The sequence below is a fragment of the Podarcis cretensis genome, assembly GCF_951804945.1.
Source record: "Podarcis cretensis genome assembly, chromosome: 9".
Lineage (NCBI taxonomy): Eukaryota > Metazoa > Chordata > Lepidosauria > Squamata > Lacertidae > Podarcis > Podarcis cretensis.
The window spans coordinates 4135715-4155417 of record NC_137178.1 but is presented as its reverse complement, the minus strand read 5'-3'; the positions used below and the strand labels follow the sequence as shown (position 1 = coordinate 4155417).

Sequence of the window (19703 nt, the reverse complement as noted above, 5' to 3'; positions counted from 1 at the left end):
GCCTTTCAGCTGATGCACACACCCTCCTGCTCTACATGTTCCTGTGCAACGCTATTACTCTTCCTGCATTTCCAGTGGGCTCTGATAAGGAAAAGTCCTGGGGTGTGCATTTACTCTGTCGGCGTGGCACTCTCCACGGGTCTCTCTGGTCAGCAAAACGAGGATTCTGCAGGCAGGTTGAAGAAGCAAACAGTGGTCAGTAGACCTGATCTTTGTTGCAACAAGGTTCAAACACACAAAGAGTAGGAACCCGAGCACTTTTAAGACCTTTCCCCATTTCCCATAGTACGTTTTTCACAGCATCATTGATCACAAATATGTCAAAAAGTAGGTGTTAAGTTGTGGGTGAACATATCAGACAACACAGTGATTCTTCAAACAGCTCTTGTTTATTCAGAGGCCAGAACAGAACTGAACTGAAGGGTTCAACCAGCCTGCTTATATAGAGCTCCAGTACAACGCAACAGTAAACGTTTTCTGTAACTATCCAATCACTGAACATCACTTTCGGTCCCTTATTTGCATATGTGGACCTGAGTGAAAACTATCTACAGTATCCCCCTGCTGGCCCAGGGTAAGAACTTCAGCACATAACAGTAGGAGTGTTTGGCATGTAGAAACATGGGCCCATCACCGACCCCTGTCAATAACCCCAGTTCCTTTTCTCCAAGGAACAATAAAAATATTTACACATCCCCCTAGCTGTAAGGCTTTCCTGTCCATCACCTTTGGAAGTATCAGGATTCAATCCACCATCCTGATGGGTTTCTGCTGGGGTATGTGCTCCCCTTGATGGCCTCCTGCCTCCCGTTGTGTGGCTAAGTTCACACCATATGGAGGGTGTTAACGGAGAAATCTGAGGGCTCCCTTGGACAAAAAACAAGGACACCGGCCAGGAATACCAGAGCAAAAGAGCAGCCAGTAGGCTTGGTCTTTATTGAAGACTGTCGCCACAGGACTCCCACCTGCCACAAGGTGGAACAAGATGGAAGCCTGCCCCCCTCCCCTGAACAAAAGAGCCCCCAAACTTTTATTAGCTGCTAATCCCCATGTTACATCCCCCCCAAACTACATCATGGTTACATCATGAAAGGGGAGGTCTGGTGGAAGTAATCTGAGCAACCTGGACCCTGCCCCATGGTTCCCCTTGCCCTCCACCAAACACCCATCAAGTGTAACAAAAGAGATATTTACATTTCCCTGTTTCCCAGCCAAGTTAATCACACCCTTTGGTCTTCATCTGGGTTTGTTATTTCTGGAATGGCTACCTGTCTGGCACTCAGGTATCAGGATGCCAGGAATTATCACCCAGGCAGAGGGGCTGCTGAGGAGCTGAGCTCACATGTCTATATGAATTTCTGAAGTTTTCCCTGTGAGCCAGTACATAGGAACATTTATCAGTGAATTGTTACATTTGGTATCGTGCAGCAGAGGCCCTTTGAATAGATAGGAAGAAACTGTGATGAAGTGTTTTGTGGGGACAAATCACAAAAGTCACAAAAGTGATTGTGCTGATTTTGGTAGTGGGCTGCATGTGCATGATATCTGGCTGGAGGGGCAACTCCCCCCAACCTATACATAAATTCCTGCAACAAGGGGGAAGGAGTATGTGACCTTTTGCTTAAGGGATTACGGATTCCATCTTCCAGAGGAGTCATTAGCCCTTGGAACCAAGGAAATCAGTCAAACCGGTGAATTTTGGTTATTGTTTTATTCTGTACTGGATAGGCAGAGGAAACAGTATGAAACATGGGATACGCTTATTGCAACAATTTTATAGACTGCTTTTCTGAGCCTCTGCTGTTGTGTATGTAAGGTGCCTGTGTCAATGGTCATTGTCCTGGCCTTCGTTAGAGGCTATGATGGGGATTTTGGGAGTCATTTAACCGTCGTTTTGTGGGAGTCTTTCCCACAAAATCTTCCACGGCAACAACTCTAGACTCATAGAATCGGAAGGGACCCCGAGAGCCATTATGTTTTTATGTGTTGGAAGCCACCCAGAGTGGCTGGGGCAGCCCAGCCAGATTGGCGGAGTATGAATAAATATGATGATGGTGATGATGACTGCCATACTGTGTGTGCCTTGCAAGGAGTCTAACCCATTGAAGGCAGGAACACTTTGTATTTCCTTGACATCTGATGGGAGGGTATTCCACAGGGCAGGAGCCACTACCGAGAAGGCCCTCTGCCTGGTTCACTGTAACCTCACTTCTCGCAGGGAGGGAACTGCCAGAAGGTTCTCGGCGCTGGATCTCAGTGTCTGGGCAGAACGATGGTAGTTTAGCTGGTGATATGTCACAAAGTTCCAAACCAGCTCAGACGCTGTGATATATCAGTATATCTCAATGTTTAAAGGTAAAGGTACCCCTGCCCGTACGGGCCAGTCTTGACAGACTCTGGGGTTGTGCGCCCATCTCACTTAAGAGGCCAGGGGCCAGCGCTGTCCGGAGACACTTCCGGGTCACGTGGCCAGCGTGACATCGCTGCTCTGGCGAGCCAGAGCCGCACACGGAAACGCCGTTTACCTTCCCGCTGGTAAGCGGTCCCTATTTATCTACTTGCACCCGGAGGTGCTTTCGAACTGCTAGGTTAGCAGGCGCTGGGACCGAGCAGCGGGAGCGCACCCCGCCGCAGGGATTCGAACCGCCGACCTTTCGATCGGCAAGCCCTAGGCGCTGAGGCTTTAACCCACAGCGCCACCTGCGTCCCATCTCAATGTTTAGTTGGTGGCATATCACAGTGTTGAAAGCCTGATATTGCAGAGCCATACTCGAGAGTTACAGCTGAACCTTGGGTTGTGGTTTATCTTCCCCAGACAAACCATGAGTGCTAAACTGAGATGTGAGACCTGGGTTTGGGGATAACATCTTAGCAGCCAAGACAGAGGTGCCACCAGCTGTGCTATAGAGAAAGGGAAGTGAGCTCAAAACAGCCGACTTCCTGCTGATTTGCAGCTTCGGTGTTAAATGCTTTGCTCAAACCTTCCACCAAATTTGGTTGGGGGTGGGCAGTGTTAGTGAGCTGCCACTGTGCAGAAGTGTGCAGGGCCAGAGGGAACATTTTGGCAGCAACAACAGAGGTTATCAGCTGGGTTATCAAGAAAGAATGCCTGCTCTGTGGAAGGCTGTTTAATGCTTTGTGCAGACTCACCAGACCAGTGTTTCTCAAGCTCTGGTTTCCCCAGCTGTTGTTGGACTACAACTCCCATCTTCCCTGACCACCGGTGTAGTGAAGTTGGGAAATCTTGGTATGTCAAAAACGTTGGTTCACGCAGGAGTGAGGCATTGCGGGAGAGTTAAAACTGTGGACTTCTGGGGAATGGGTATCTGGTCTCTTTAACTGTAAAACTCCCTGTCTTTAGGAGTGTGAGTCAATTACATCCTGACTCTAGGCAGGATGAGATGTTATCTGATCCTGGCACAGCTGGGGGCTTGAGTGTGGATTGGGTGTGAAAAGGTTCAGGAGGCTATCAAAGTAATTTACAACTCAAGAGCCTGGTACAAGTCAGAGCAGCCTGAGAAGGGAAAGGAAGTCTTTTGATCTCAAGGTCTCTGAGCCTAAACAAAGTTCAGCTGTGCTGGTCTCCTGGCAGTCAGGAGATAGTTTCTCATCATACAGCCATTGGTGTGGTGGGAGCTGTACTCTTGACAATGGCTGGGGACCCAAGTGGGAGACACACTACAGAGTCTATCTACCTGCTCCAGTGTGTGCACCTTTTACTGGGTGGGGAGAAAAGTCAGGGATGCTGGAGAAAGTGGGCTGCCCAGTGGTGAGCCTGTCCCAGTTGTTGTTGTTGTCCTGAAGGCGAGACCCCCAAAGGGGTAATAAACCCTTTAATATGGTCCTTCCTGCGGAAAGCCGAGACATTTCACAAGCCGAGACATTTCGCTGCAGGGCTCATAGTTTTATGCCGTCCGAAAGGCACGGGAGGTTTTTTTGTTCCTTGTTTGTCTTCCCTGTCCTTATTTGTCTCCTTTTTGCAGGAGAAAACGCCGGCCTGGTTGAGGTGTTCCGCCGCGAATGCAACCATGACAAGTCACCCCTTGGTAGAAACCCACAATTTCTCCTCGAAAGAAGCCCAGCAGCTGCTCCACAACAAGTTTGTTGTGATCATGGGCGATTCCAGTGAGTATCTTCTCGATGTGGCAATTAGGATGTGGTTTGTTCCTCAGCTGCAACAATTCCTGGCCTTCGAAACACAGGCTGGGTGCCTTTTCTCTTGCCGGAGTATGAAAATAATTCTCTGCCCTTGTCCTTCGGCGCGTCCCTCCCTCCTCTCTCTGCCTCTCCATCTCTCGAGCGCAGCCTCACTTCCTCTTTCAAACTGCCTCTCTGTATATTTCTATCTTGATAAATTGGAAACATGATCTGCGGAAACTCTGTGGGTTGCAGATCTCGATGCTTAGTGTGTGGGTGAATGCTGATGTGCTTCTTAACTGCTTATTGTGCTCAATCCGTCTGCTTGCTAAAACCTTAAAGCTTTGTTGTTGTTGGGGATATGCAACCCATCATTTGCCACTCTGCATTACTACCAGCAAATGCTTCCCAACAACAGAGATCTTTAAAATAATTAATAATTATAATTATAATGTTATACCCTGCTCATCTGGCTGGGTTTCCCCAGCCACTCTGGGCGGCTTCCAACAAAAGATTAGAAGAAGAAGAGTTTAGATTTGATATCCTGCTTTCTCACTACCCGAAGGAGTCTCAAAGTGGCTAACAATCTCCTTTCCATTCCTCCCCCACAACAAACACTCTGTGAGGTGAGTGGGGCTGAGAGACTTCAAAGAAGTGTGACTAGCCCAGGGTCACCCAGCAACTGCATGAGGAGGAGCGGGGAAACGAACCCGGTTCACCAGATTACAAGTCTACCGCTCTTAACCACCACTGCACCACCAGTACATTAAAACATCAGTCATTAAAAGCTTCCCTAAAAAGGGCTGCCTTCAGATGTCTTCTAAAAGTCAGATAGTTGTTTATCTCCTTGAATCTGACGGGAGGGCGTTCCACAGGGTGGGCACCACTACCGAGAAGGCCCTCTGCCTGGTTCCCTGTAACTTTGCTTCTTACAGGGAGGGAACCGCCAGAAGGCCCTCGGCACTGGACCTCAGTGTCCAGGTAGAACGATGGGGGTGGAGACGCTCCTTCAGGTTTACAGGGCCGAGGCTGTTTAGGACTTTAAAGGTCAGCACCAACACTTTGAATTGTGCTCAGAAACGTACTGAGAGCCAATGTAGGTCTTTCAAGACTGGTGTTATGTGGTCTCGGTGGCCGCTCCCAATCACCAGTCTAGCTGCCGCATTCTAGTTGTAGTTTCCGGGTCACCTTCAAAGGTAGCCCCACGTAGAGCGCATGGCAGTAGTCTAAGCAGGAGATAACCAGAGCATGCACCACTCTGTTGAGACACTCTGAAGGCAGGTAGGGTCTCAGCCTGCATATCAGATGGAGCTGGTAGACCTGGACACAGAATTGACCTGCGCCTCCATGGACAGCTGTGAGTCCAAAATGACCCCCAGGCTGTGCACCTGGTCCTTCAGGGGCTCAATTACCCCATTCAGGATTAGGGAGTCCCCCACACCTGCCCGCCCCCTGTCCCCCTGTCTCATAATCTGGTAAGGGAGCCAGTGTGGTGTGGTGGTTAAGAGCAGTAGACTCGTAATCTGGTGAACCGGGTTCACATCCCTTCTTCTCCACCTGCAGCTGCTGGGTGACCTTGGGCCAGTCACTGAAGTCTCTCAGCCCCATTCACCTCACAGAGTGTTTGTTGTTGGGGAGGAAGGGAAAGGAGAATGTTAGCCGCTTTGAGACTCCTTAGGGTAGTGATAAAGCGGGATATCAAATCCAAACTCTTCTTCCCCCAAAAACAGTACTTCTGTCTTGTCAGGATTCAACCTCAATCCATTAGCTGCTATCCATCCTCCAACCGCCTCCACACACAGGACATTCATCCCCATCACATCTTTGGGAGATGTGGGTGATTGTGCCTCCTTCAATTTAGCATCGCCCCCTTTGCACCGATGAACGATCCCAAGGGATCCTCTTGGACTGGTGCGGACGTGATTTGGGGTCAAGAGTGGGTCTGTCCTTGCAAGAAAAACCTGTTGCGGTTGCCTCCGTAGTGGGCATTTATCATGGAAGTGCAACACTCACTCTCTTGCTACAGGGCGTCTGTACCAAATGGTGCCAAAACAATCCCCTCTCATCTTTCCCTTGTTCGGCATCTATTTATTTAAACAATGCAGCTACGTGAGATCACAAATCATTCCCAAAATAAAATTGTAAATGAGCTTCTCTGCCTGGATAGCTCAGCTGGTTAGAGCGTGGTGCCGATAACGCCATGGTTGCAGGTTCGATCCCCGTAAGGGACAGTTGAATATTTCTGCATTGCTGGGGCTTGGGCTAGATCAGGGGTAGCAACCTTTTTCAGCCATGGACCGGTCCACCGTCCCTCAGACCATGTGGTGGGCCGAACTAGTTATTTTGAAAGAAAAATATATATTAAAATGAACAAATTCCTATTCCCCACAAATAACCCAGAGATGCATTTTAAATAAAAGGACACATTTTACTTATGTAAAAACGCGCTGATTCCCAAAACCGTCCACTGGCCGGATTGAGAAGGCGATTGGGCTGCATCCAGCCCACAGGCCTTAGGTTGCCTACCCCTGGGCTAGATAGTCCTGGGTAAAGGTAAAGGTAAAGGGACCCCTGACCATTAGGTCCAGTCGTGGCCAACTCTAGGGTTGCAGCACGCATCTCGCATTATTGGCCGAGGGAGCCGGCGTACAGCTTCCAGGTCATGTGGCCAGCATTACTAAGCCGCTTCTGGCGAACCAGAGCAGCACATGGAAACGCCATTTACCTTCCCGCCGGAGAGGTACCTATTTATCTACTTGCACTCTTACATGCTTTCGAACTGCTAGGTTGGCAGGAGCAGGGACCGAACAACGGGAGCTCACCCCGTCGCGGGGATTCGAACCACTGACCTTCTGATCGGCAAGTCCTAGGCTCTGTGGTTTAACGCACAGCGCCACCCACATCCAGTCCTGGGTAATCTTGGTCTAATTTGAGACAGTCAAACTCCCCTCGACACAAAGAAGCCTTTCTCTTTTCTGATCTTTCATCACAGTTGAAAATAGGGATTTGCAACAATATGTTTGCATATTGTTTGCAACAATATGTTGTGGAGAACTGTAGAATTATAGCCAGTGCCCTTGAAGAGACGTGGGGATATTGTTTCTGGTTGCATATCACCCCCAGAAAGTTTTTATTTTGATACCATACTGTACTGAAACGTTTAAATGTTTCTTTGTTTGCCATTGAATCTTCCCACGACTTGCCGTGCCCTCCTGCCAGACCAGGGTGATGCATTGCACCCTTTGAGAACCACGGCCGCAAACCCTTTGTGGTGCAGAAATCTGTTTCCTCCCCACTCCAGAGCACTTTGTGCTCAATATGTTCCTTTCAATCTGGGTTGACTCTAGATCCTGCTTTCCAGGAGAGTGGTTGTGCTTGCTTGAGACACTTTAAAAGCCCATTAGGTTATCCAAACCGTTCCCTGTCTGCATGGCACCACAGGTCGACGAGAAAGGAAGTGGTGATTACAATCATTTATTTTTCTTTTACAGTGGTACCTCTGGTTGCAAACGGGATCTGTTCCGGAGCCCAGTTCACAACCTGAGCAGAACACAACCCACGTCTGCGCGTGCATGGGTCGCGATTCGCTGCATCTGCGCATGCACGTGAAATCATTGTAAAAAAAAAAAGGTTTTGACCTCCCTTTGTCACCTTAGCCTGGTGCTCGGACTCTTGTCAGCATAAAAGAGTCCACGAGAAGAGTATCCTTGCAGAGTGCTTTCTGCTTTTATTCTTAAAAAACTTTCTGCAAAAACGACTGACCAACTGTACACATCAACATTACCAGCTTTCACTAACCAACCAACCAACCCAAACAAAAACTAACATTTCTCACTCTATATATACAACCCGGTGCAGGCCGCTGACTCATGCTGACCCAGTTTTTTTAAGCATTAAAGAAACAGCAGCCGATTTTTTAGCCGTGACAGTCATTTTGAGCGTCTGCGCATGCACGAGCGGCGAAACCCGGAAGTAACCCTTTCCGGTACTTCCGGGTCGCCGTGGGATGCAACCTGAAAAGATTTAACCTGAAGCAAACGTAACAAGAGGTACGACTGTATTTCAAGATTCAGAGTCACCATTTATCACTCAACAGTTATAATTCTATAATACGAATGATTTCCTGCTCATGCATCCTCAATGTTTATAAACACAATTGCATATGTTTGCTTCTTAAAATTCCATCATGTCCCATTTCATCCTCTTAAATAGGTTTCTTAATATATTCTATTCCCCCCCCCCCCCATAAATTTCGAATTTGGAAAATTGTTTTTTTAGTAGACCGGAGAGAGTTTCCAGTTCTCCTTGAAAGATTCTAGATATGTGTCTCTTATCAGAGCTGCCAGTTTTAACATATTCTGCATATTCCATGATTTTCATCAGCCATTCTTCATTTGTCGGTATTTCATGCCGCTTTGGTTACATGCAGAAACACAGTTGAAGTTTCCTTTGCAATCTACCGTATTTTTTGCTCTATAAGGCGCACCAAACCACAAGACGCATCTAGTTTTTGGAGGAGGAAAACAAGAAAAAAATATTCTGAATCTCAGAAGCTAGAACAGCAAGAGGGATCGCTGCGCAGTGATCTCTCTTGCTGTTCCGGCTCCTGGGATAGCTGCATGAAGCCTGCATTCGCTCCATAAGATGCACACAGATTTCCCCTTACCTTTTAGGAGGGAAAAAGTGAGTCTTGTAGTACATATTTGTTAATCTGTTTTCAAATGGATTATGCAGGGTAATTCAGAATCACACCAGAAGGGCGTTTTGTTTTTGGAATGAGCCCAGTTTCTCCAGAAGTGCTTCTTGGAGGGGGAAAATATGCAATCGCTCTAAATCATGGGTAGGCAAACTAAGGCCCGGGCGCTGGATCTGGCAGAATCGCCTTCTCAATCCGGCCCGCAGATGGTCCAGGAATCAGTGTGTTTTTCCATGAGTAGAATGTGTCCTTTTATTTAAAATGCATCTCTGGGTTATTTGCGGGGCATAGGAATTCATTCATATTCTTTTTCAAAGTATAGTCCGGCCCCCCACAAGATCTGAGGGACAGTTGACCGGCCTCCTGCTGAAAAAGTTTGCTGACCCCTGCTCTAGATTGTGTGCGGACTACATAAAAAACACCTCGTATTTGGTCTCCATAGATTCTAGAATAAAATGTTTGTATGCAGCCTTAGTCGACAAGACATGTTTTCTTCCCATTCTAGTTTACCGATCGATATACAAAGACCTGATCTCCATTCTGCAGGCCGACGAGATGCTCAGTGTTGATCAGCTGAAGAGAAAGGTGGTTTTTTCTTTAAAGTATTTTCATAGAATCCTAGAATTTTAGAGTTGGAAGGGAGCACAACGGTCAAAGCTAGACGTCTCAAGGACACAGCTGCCGCACAAGCAATAATTGTGCAAACTTGTGCTTGGCTGCCCCAGTTCAGGGCAGAACTGGATCCGTATTCCCTGATCAATAACTTTTCCTTCTGGGCAGCTCCTTTTATTCAGGCACAGCAGTCCCTGTCTATACTTAGAGGGGGGAGTCCGACTGGTTGGACAGTTCTGTTCGGCAGTAGGATGGAAGACGGGGGGTTAGGGGGCTGTTGACCAACCGAGACCCCCTCATTCTGTGGTTCTCTGGACTGAGACTTCTAGGAGTAGTAGTAAAGTAAGTAGTAAATTTTATTTATACCCCGCCCTCCCTGCCCAGAGCCGGGCTCAGGGCAGCTAACACCAATAAAATCATAGTAAAAACATAATGGAGGGGGGGACCCAATTTAAAATACGGGTTAAAATGCAATTTAAAATGCAGCCTCAAAGTAGCTGATAGATCAAGACCATAAGGGGAGGGAAACATAAGGGTCAGACTGAGTCCAAACTAAAGGCCAGGTGGAACAGCTCTGTCTTGCAGGCCCTGTGGAAAGATGTCAAATCCCTCAGGGTCCTGGTCTCTTGTGACAGAGCGTTCCATCAAGCCGGGGCCAGTACTGAAAAGGCCCTGGCCCTAGTTGAGGCCAATTTAACCACCTTGCGACCTGGGACCTCCAAAATGTTGTTTTTTGTAGACCTTAAGGTCCTCCGCGGGGCATACCAGGAGAGGCGGTCCCGCACTAATGGGTTGGCTGCAAGGGGCTTGCAAAAGAGGCCTTGTGTACGATCCTGATCTCTACTTGCAGGGAGAACCGTCTTTTGCCAATGATAAACGGGTGAAATATAGTGGGTTAGGCTGCGGGAACAGATACCAGGAGGTGCGCGAGTTCCGCTCGGATCACCACCTGGTGCGATGCTACTTCATTCCCCGCGTTTATTCAGACTATGTGGAGGAAATCTTGGACGACCTCCAAAGAGAGCCGAAACCAGACGTGGTCATCTTCAATTCCTGCCTCTGGGACCTCAACAGGTAAGGGGGGCTTACCTGTGGCTCCAGGGCCCTCTGCTTCCGTGTGTGGGCTTCTCTGAGATACCTGGCTGAACTACGCTTGGAAACTGGGTGCTGGGCTCTTGCTATCCAGATGGACCGACCTTGCTGTGATCCTGCGGATTCAGCCCTTCGTTGCTGATCCCTGACCAGAAACGTCATATGTCTCTGCATCAGCTGAGATTTGGGATGCTTTTCTTGCTGCTTTATGCAGGGACTTAGCGGAAAAACTGTGCTTCCCTCTCCTTAAAAAATAACCGCTGGAGCAGTTAGTCATGCAGAGATGTGGTGGGCAGACTCCTCCATGGGTGGTCTCCAAAACAGCCTTTTTATTTGGTTGATTACCAAACATGATCCCATGTTGGAGGATGGAGAATTGGGAAAATACCCTTTTGTTTATACTCACATCTGCCCAGGTTTGAAAATCAAGGCAACATGAGACCAGGTGTGTGTGTGTGTGTGTGTGTGTGTGCGTGGTTGTTGTTACCTTGTAAGATATTTTATAGTAACTTCCATAAGGATTCAGTATCTGACGTTTTAGTTAAACAAATTGTTTAAATTTTTATTAAGGAAATGATTATTTTCCTCCTTCCAATAAAGCACAGCAGAAAAGTTGTCCAAATATAAACAGTGAAACCTCACAACAATTTCATAATTACCTGTCTGTGTATTTCTAATAATTATAACCAAATCAGTAACTTTTGATATAACTGTAAAAACTACTCTGAAAACTTTATTATTCCAAAAACGAAACCTTCCATCTGGTTGTAAATATTAAGGTTATATCAGCAAGAATGAGTCTTTCTGTAAAAAAGAATAATGATTTAAATCAAGTCTTACTGACTCACGATTTAAATCATTTTGATTTAAATCAAATCCACCCTGGCACCCTTCAGCTTTCTTGGCCAAGACTAATGCTGTTATCCTTTTGTGTCTTCCCACCAAGATCCTGATGGTCTCCTTTCTTCCATTCAGGTACCAAGAGAAGGTGGCCAGGAAGCATCGGCTGCCGAAGGCCATCAAGCAGTACAAGCTCAACCTGGAGAAGCTCTTTGAGAGGCTGGATCAGGTCCTTCCTCAGACCTGTCTTGCCATCTGGAACACGGCCCTCCCCATTCGGAAAAAGCCTTCTGGAGCCCTCTACAAAGAGCTGGAGGGAGACTACTGCTCAGCTGAGGTGAGTGGGGGGCCAGCTCCCACCCAGGGCGGGGCGGCGTGGGGTGTCAGCCTGTCCCCTAGCCCATAGCTGTCAACTTTTCCCTTTACTTGCGAGGAATCCTATTTGGAATTAGGGAATTTTCCTTTAAAAAAGGGAAACGTTGACAGCTATGCCCTAAGCTCTGCTTCCAACATGTTTGAATGTTAAAGATTGTAAAGGTAAAGGGACCCCTGACCGTTAGGTCCAGTCGTGACCAACTCTGGGGTTGAGGCGCTCATCTCGCTTTATTGGCCGAGGGAGCCGGCGTACAGTTCCGGGTCATGTGGCCAGCAGGACTAAGCCGCTTCTGGCGAACCAGAGCAGCGCATGGAAACACCGTTTATCTTCCCACCAGAGCGATACCTATTTATCTACTTGCACTGGTGTGCTTTCGAACTGCTAGGTTGGCAGGAGTAAGGACTGAGCAACGGGAGCTCACCCCGTCACACGTATTCAAACCGCCAACCTTCTGATCGGGAAGCCCAAGAGGCTCTGTGGTTTAGATCACAGTGCCACCCGCGTCCCTTCCTTGGTTGGTAAAAGGGTAAAGGTAAAGGGACCCCTGACCATTAGGTCCAGTCATGACCGACTCTGGGGTTGCAATCACTCATCTCGCTTTATTGGCTAAGGGAGTCGGCGTACAGCTTCTGGGTCATGTGGCCAGCAGGACTAAGCCGCTTCTGGCGAACCAGAGCAGCGCATGGAACGCCGTTTACCTTCCCGCCGGAGCGGTACCTATTTATCTACTTGCACTTTGACGTGCTTTCAAACTGCTAGGTTGGCAGGAGCAGGGACTGAGCAACGGGAGCTCACCCCATCACGGGGATTCGAACTGCCGACCTTCTGATCGGCAAGTCCTAGGTTCTGTAGTTTAAGATTGTAGGAAAGGATATATTCTTTCACTCATGCAAGTAAGTGATGCAGCAGAGCAGATTCTCCTCACTATAGTTGGAAGCTAGTTTGCAGATTCGTTTGAATCTCTTAGTTAAGATTATTTCCTGGTGTTCCCCTTTTGATCATCATCATCATCATCATCATAAAAAATATTTTTTTACCCCACCCTCCCTGGCCAAGACCGGGTTCAGGGCAGCTAACACCAACTATGAATACAGTAAAAACATTCAAAACAAAACAAAAACCAAACAAACAGTTGGTTAAAATATAAATTAGAATACAGTGTAAAATGCAGCTTAAAATGCAGCCTCGTTTTAGTGGTAGCCTATAGATCAAAGCCATAAGGGGGAAAAACGTCAAATATTCACCAGGACCAACTATCCATGGGCCAGCAAAAAGAGCCGAGGGAAAATGTATATGCAAAATCCCTTATAAGGCGTTCCATAAATAAATAAATGGGGGGGGGGGTGTTGAGTCCACCCCCAAAGGCCAGGCGGAACAGCTGCAGTATGTAGGCCCTGCGAAAAGATGTTGAATCCCGCAGGGCCCTAGTCTCTTGTGACAAGAGCGTTCCACCAAGTTGGGGCCAGTACTGAAAAGGCCCTGGCCCTGGTTGAGGCCAGCCTAACCTCCTTGGGGCTCAGGACCTCCAAAGTGTTCTTATTTATGGGATGTCCCTATTTTCATCGGAGAAATGTTGAAGGGTATACCATTAGTACTTCTTCCGCATTTGTAAGAACTCGATCTTTTAATGCTGGAACTTTGGAACTCCCTGCCTACTGATCCCAGGCCGATGACATATCCATATTCTTTTCAGCCACCTGCATGATATCAATAGGCAGGCACGTATTGCTTACCCAGATGCTTAAAAAATTGATGTGAATTTTATCCTTTTTTTTTTTTAAGTCTTTCGCGTCTAACTTTTTGAAAGTTTTGCATTATTGTGGTTAATTTTTCCTATTGATGAATTTTATTTTATCTTTCTTGTAGACGGTTTGGGACTTTTTTTTTTTTTTTACGCAATCAAGCATTGTATGCATGCTATGAAATAAAATAAATAAAATAATAAATAAATGCAGGATGTAGAAAAAGCGACCCCCGTGGATGTGATTGAAGCCAACTTCTATGGCGCCATCCTCGCCAGCAGCTATGGGTTCGACGTCCTGGACCTTCATTTCTTCTTCCGCTTTGTGGACCGTCTCCGCATTGAAGACGGGGTGCACTGGAACTTCTTGGCGCACCGGTTTATTACCAGATACCTGCTGACCTACATTGCTGATTCCTGGGGAGTCGAGCTTGAGAAGAGGGAGTCCGGCACAGGTGAGCGTGTGGCTCAAGAACAGGTGAAGAGCTGGATGGAAGGCAGAGATTGCAGAAGGTCCGGAAGACTATAGCTGTAAAAGAGTTTTTGAGAAGGGGGATTTGGGGCTTCACTCACTGCTGCTGCTTCTTTGGCGATCGCTCGTAGCCGTGTAAGACTGTAAAAAGTAAGATTTTTTAAAAGTGAGTCTGTAAGTGACTGTGGAGGCCAATTCTGGACCCACACATCCTTCTACACTGGGGACATTGGTTTCCGGTCAGGAGTTGATCACGGTGAGGGTTTGCCAAGCGTGCCTTCCTCTTAGCACGTTTCTCCCTTGCGTCCTGAGTTCGAGTGTCTTCAAAGCCCATGACACCTTTAAGGCTGTTCTCCAACTGGAGCGCTCGCAGGCCAGTGTTTCCCAATTGTTGGTGTTTATACTACATTCTGTTAGATTTGCCTTGAGAGAGTCTTTAAACCTCTTTTGTTGACCACCAGCATTACGCTTTCCATTTTTAAGTTCGGAATAGAGTAGTTGCTTTGGAAGACGATCATCAGGCATCCGCACAACATGACCAGTCCAACGAAATGGATGTTGAAGAATCATTGCTTCAACGCTGCTGATCTTTGCTTCCAGTACACTGACATTAGTTTGCCTGTCTTCTGAAGTGATGTGTAAAAATTTTTGGAACCAGGGACTCATGAGAGTTGCTTTCGGGGGGTTGTGTGTGAGTGGGTGGCCAGGAAGTCGTCCTTTGTGCCCCTTCGGATAGTGGCTCTAGAATCCTAGAATTGTAGCATTGGAAGGGACCACTTGGGTCATCTAGACCAACCCCGTGCATTGCAGGAGTCCTTTGCCCAAGGGTGGGGCTTTAGAACCCATGACCTTGAGATTAAGAGAAAGGGAGGGCAAAAAGAGGGGGGCCTGCCCCCACTCCACAGAACCTGCTGTTGGTGCTGAGCTTCTTGCAAAGAACGACAGGTGTGATTTCCCCCTCCCCATCTCCCCAGAATAACGGCCTCTCGCTTTGCAGGGATTGGTTGGAACGGGACTGCAGCAGATCAGCCAGCTTCCCCTCAGCTGTCCTCCACACCCCAGTTGTGCCGTGACTTCTTCTCGGCTGGTGACGCACCTATTAGGCAGCTCTCTGTGGACAGAGAAGCCCCCTACAGCTATGGCACACCCTATGGCAACATACCTGTGGCTGGATTCGAATACAACCCCCAGGACCCCTCGCCCCACCATGGCCGGCTCCTTCCTGCCCACCCGCCGTTTGAGCACCACAGCAATCCGTACGACGACGGGCCAGGGGGCGGATTGGACTGTCGCGACTGTCCACCCGACGATGGACAGCTCACTCCTGACCCCCAGTTCAGTGACCATTGGAATGGTTCCTTCAGCCACAGGGGTGGGATTTGGAATGGCCCCTTTCCCCCAGGTATGTCCCTGCAAACCACCGTTGTCCCTCTGAGATACGTTTAGGAGTCCACTGTTGGGATGCAGCCAAGGAAACGGGGGCAATTTGCAAGCCCCCAGCTGGCTTCAGCCCACCGGCTTTTAAGCCGGGCGATCTCCAGTCCTTGGCTCAGCATGAAACAGCGACCCACAGTGACCCACTGCTTCAGTAGCCTTCAGAAGCTGGAGCACGCTCTACTCAGCTGAGTAAATAACACTGCGCAAACAGAAGTGGCAGGAGATGGCTGTGAGAGCATATTTACCCGCACCCGCACAAGCACCCGCTGTTTACCTTCCCGCCGGTGTGGTACCTATTTATCTACTTGCACTTTGACGTGCTTTCAAACTGCTAGGTTGGCAGGAGCTGGGACCAAACAATGGGAGCTCACCCCATCGCGGGGATTCGAACCGCTGACCTACTGATTGGCAAGCCCTAGGCTCAGTGGTTTACACCACAGCGCCACCCGCGTCCCATAAAAATACAGCTAGCATCCCATAAATATAAGAGGAGGGGTTTCAGCAGATAAATCAACTTAGACTGAGTTTTAGCACACATGAAAAGCCTAAAACAAATCCTTATTTCCTGATGTATAGCCTTTGGACTATACTGTAACTTAAATAGAAAATTATCTTTAGAAAGATTTCCCCTACAAAGCATTTTATTTTTATTTTTTAAAATCCGATTTAAATAAAAAAAAATCCTTTTTAAAACACACACAAAACCATTGATTTTTACCCACCCTGCCTAGAACAGAGACTGGTAACCAGTACAGCTGCTGAAAGCGGCACATACATTTCCTGTCTCCAGAGCGCTTCATCCTAAGCTCACACATGTCTCAATTGCGCAGCTGATTCTGGGTTTTCCTGCTGCTTTTACTTTCTGTGCCCGCTCTGCTTCCCCACTCTGACCCCTTTCTCGCTTTCCTCCAGAAACCCACCCTGACGGCTCCCCTATTCCCACACTGGTCGGGTGCTCCTGGCGAAGGCGGCGCCCCAAGTTCATACAGCACGAGCAACGCGAAAGAGCCCACCCCTACGACAGGCGGGGGCACGGCAGAAACTCTTGGCGTCGCCCCCAAAGGTCAAGATACTTCTGGAGACGCCCCTCTCGCACTTAGCAGGGGCTCCGACAGCCTTGAATGTTCTTCTCTTGCAGGCAGCAGCCCAGCTTGTCAGGACTGGGGATGGGTTTTTTTTTGGGGGGGGGAGTTGCCTGTGGGTGACAAGGGCTTCTGTGCACATACTGAAGGGTGCGTCGCTTGATCTCCAGCCTGCTATTGGACACCCTTTGGTCACATGGTCCAAGTGGGGGGCAAGCCCGTCTTTCTGAACCCAGGGTTGGCCCCCACCCAGTCCGGACGCTTCTACTTTTTCACCTCGACCGCCCGTCCCGTGGAAGAAGAGTGTCTTCGCAACCAGCTCTGAAAAGCAAGCTCGGTAGTCCTATCTCAGACACACACCAGGCATTCAAAGCGCATTCTGCCCACGTTTTAAAGCTCTCCCCTCCAAAAGATCCATGGGAACTGTAGTTCCCCTGCTCACAGACCTACAGGGCCCTTACACGTATTCAAACCGCCAACCTTCTGATCGGGAAGCCCAAGAGGCTCTGTGGTTTAGATCACAGTGCCACCCGCGTCCCTTCCTTGGTTGGTAAAAGGGTAAAGGTAAAGGGACCCCTGACCATTAGGTCCAGTCATGACCGACTCTGGGGTTGCAATCACTCATCTCGCTTTATTGGCTAAGGGAGTCGGCGTACAGCTTCTGGGTCATGTGGCCAGCAGGACTAAGTCACTTCTGGTGAACCAGAGCAGCGCATGGAACGCCGTTTACCTTCCCGCCGGAGCGGTACCTATTTATCTACTTGCACTTTGACGTGCTTTCAAACTGCTAGGTTGGCAGGAGCAGGGACTGAGCAACGGGAGCTCACCCCATCACGGGGATTCGAACTGCCGACCTTCTGATCGGCAAGTCCTAGGTTCTGTAGTTTAAGATTGTAGGAAAGGATATATTGAATAAGTATTATCCTTCTTTCACTCATGCAAGTAAGTGATGCAGCAGAGCAGATTCTCCTCACTAAGTTGGAAGCTAGTTTGCAGATTCGTTTGAATCTCTTAGTTAAGATTATTTCCTGGTGTTCCCCTTTTGATCATCATCATCATCATCATCATCATCATAAAAAATATTTTTTTACCCCACCCTCCCTGGCCAAGACCGGGTTCAGGGCAGCTAACACCAACTATGAATACAGTAAAAACATTCAAAACAAAACAAAAACCAAACAAACAGTTGGTTAAAATATAAGTTAGAATACAGTGTAAAATGCAGCTTAAAATGCAGCCTCGTTTTAGTGGTAGCCTATAGATCCCGTGGAAGAAGAGTCCCGTGGAAGAAGAGTGTCTTCGCAACCAGCTCTGAAAAGCAAGCTCGGCAGTCCTATCTCAGACACACACCAGGCATTCAAAGCGCATTCTGCCCACGTTTTAAAGCTCTCCCCTCCAAAAGATCCATGGGAACTGTAGTTCGCCTGCTCACAGACCTACAGGGCCCTTAAACTACAGTTCCTAAAATGCTTTGGGGGTGCAGCCATGTGCTTTTAAGGTGTGTTGGGGATCTGCCCCTAGTCGTGGGATGACCTGCAGGTGATCTATTGCACTGTTGATATCAGCACAAACCGCCTGGGTTGTTTTGGCCAGGATTTTTATATTCGCCATTAAATTCATTCCGTCCTGCCCAGGGCGGTAGCGAATCTGGGTGGAAACTCTTCTTTCCCAAAGCCCCCCTGCTATTTCCCTGCCGTGCAAGGTGGGACAGACTGCCTTTGAAGCAGTGGGGAGTATGAACTGAATGTGGCCCTCTGCATGTTCTTATCAGGCCCTCTGGACTTTCCCCAGGGAGTTGAGGTCCGGCTGTGCTCCCATCCATCTTTGAGAATGTGGCTGTTTATGGGTGTTTTCATTCAGCAAGCACAGGAAGCCCATTTTCACATTCGCCCATAGGGTGGGTGGGTAGGCAGACACTGTGTTTGGGGGGGGGCAAAATGTGCCATCTCTTTGCATTTTCCAACCTGTGACGTACCTGCCCAGGTGAGCCCCGCTTGTGGATCCACAAAGGATGGACTTCATTTCCCCTCCCAGCACAGTTTATTCCGCTTCTTCCTCTACACGGGAACATGACTTTATACGGAAACTAGTCTTTTGCACTAGGGTCTCGGGAGCATGGTCTAGTGGGCAGGTCTCCTGCATAAGCCCCACTAAGATAGACTGAAGCTATGCAAGAACTCGCTCCAGAGACCTCCACACAGGGTCAGGCAAGCTGCCGAAAATGACTCCCGAGAGCTTTTTCCAGTCTGAATGTATAATGTTTTTTAAAAGCCTCAAGGTGAGGCAGTGTGTATGTGGGAAATCCTTATCTCCTAACCCAGCTGGGGTCTGTTGGAATGAAATGCATTGCCTGAAAGGAGATTTTTGAGGAGGAAAAAGCTGTTTCGCAAAGGCAGCATTTTCCTCTCTGAAAGGAAATAATAAAAGTGTGGTTGGTAATCGTCTTTTTGTCTTTCTGTTCAAAGGAGGGCTGTTTGCCTTTGCAGTGAAAATGTCCCCATTTTACAGGTGGAGAACCGAGAGTGGTGTGAAACAAGTTCATGGGAGAAGAGGGACTCAAAAGCCGAGAGTTAAAGTGCCTTTGGGGTGGGGGTTGTTATTACTGTATTTTTTGCTCTATAAGACTCAGTTTTTCCCTCCTAAAAAGTAAGGGGAAATGTGTGTGCGTCTTATGGAGCGAATGCAGGCTGCACAGCTATCACAGAAGCCAGAACAGCAAGAGGGATTGCTGCTTTCACTGCGCAGCGATCCCTCTTGCTGTTCTGGCTTATGAGATTCAGAATATTTTTTTTCTTGTTTTCCTCCTCCAAAAACTAGGTTCGTCTTGTGGTCTGGTGTGTCTTATAGAGCGAAAAATACGGTACATTTTTTTTTATGCATCCCACCTTTTTTGCGAGACGGTTTGCACAAATTGAAACGACACAGATGAACCGCAAAAAGCCAAGAACATATAAAAAAGACAGTCACGGAACCGAGAAATTGTACAAAACAAATGAAATACCGTGAAAATCCCTGAAACGAGAAGTAATCGACTAGAAATATTATCTTATGAAAATAAACTAAATAATAAAAATCAAAAAGTTTAATGAAAAAATTATAAAAAACCTAAAATTGAACAAAGCCTTAATGGGATGCCGGCTACAAACCTTGTTTCACTGAACTATTCAGTTTCCTCAGTTTCCGGGTTAGCGCAATCGGATTAATGGCGGATTCCCTCC

General features: G+C 48.0%; 1 protein-coding gene across 9 annotated transcripts in view; it reads left to right on the top strand.

The window, feature by feature from the left end:
• LOC307224253 (PC-esterase domain-containing protein 1A-like) overlaps window positions 1-16942 on the top strand; it is a 46916-nt gene extending 29974 nt beyond the window's left edge. For 6 of the 9 annotated variants that reach the window (XM_079990955.1, XM_079990950.1, XM_079990956.1 and 3 more), the window contains 7 exons: window positions 3984-4125; window positions 9339-9418; window positions 10296-10519; window positions 11513-11714; window positions 13709-13949; window positions 14964-15368; window positions 16316-16942. In XM_079990955.1, coding sequence (XP_079847081.1) covers window positions 4029-4125; window positions 9339-9418; window positions 10296-10519; window positions 11513-11714; window positions 13709-13949; window positions 14964-15368; window positions 16316-16503 — 1437 coding nt within the window. In that variant the 5' untranslated portion in view covers window positions 3984-4028 and the 3' untranslated portion in view covers window positions 16504-16942. Of the gene's footprint in view, window positions 1-1014; window positions 1692-2827; window positions 3248-3276; window positions 3498-3983; window positions 4126-9338; window positions 9419-10295; window positions 10520-11512; window positions 11715-13708; window positions 13950-14963; window positions 15369-16315 lie in introns of those variants that run through there. The other 3 variants (XM_079990954.1, XM_079990951.1, XM_079990953.1) reach the window with 3 other exon arrangements.
• The last annotated feature ends 2761 nt before the right edge of the window (window positions 16943-19703 follow it).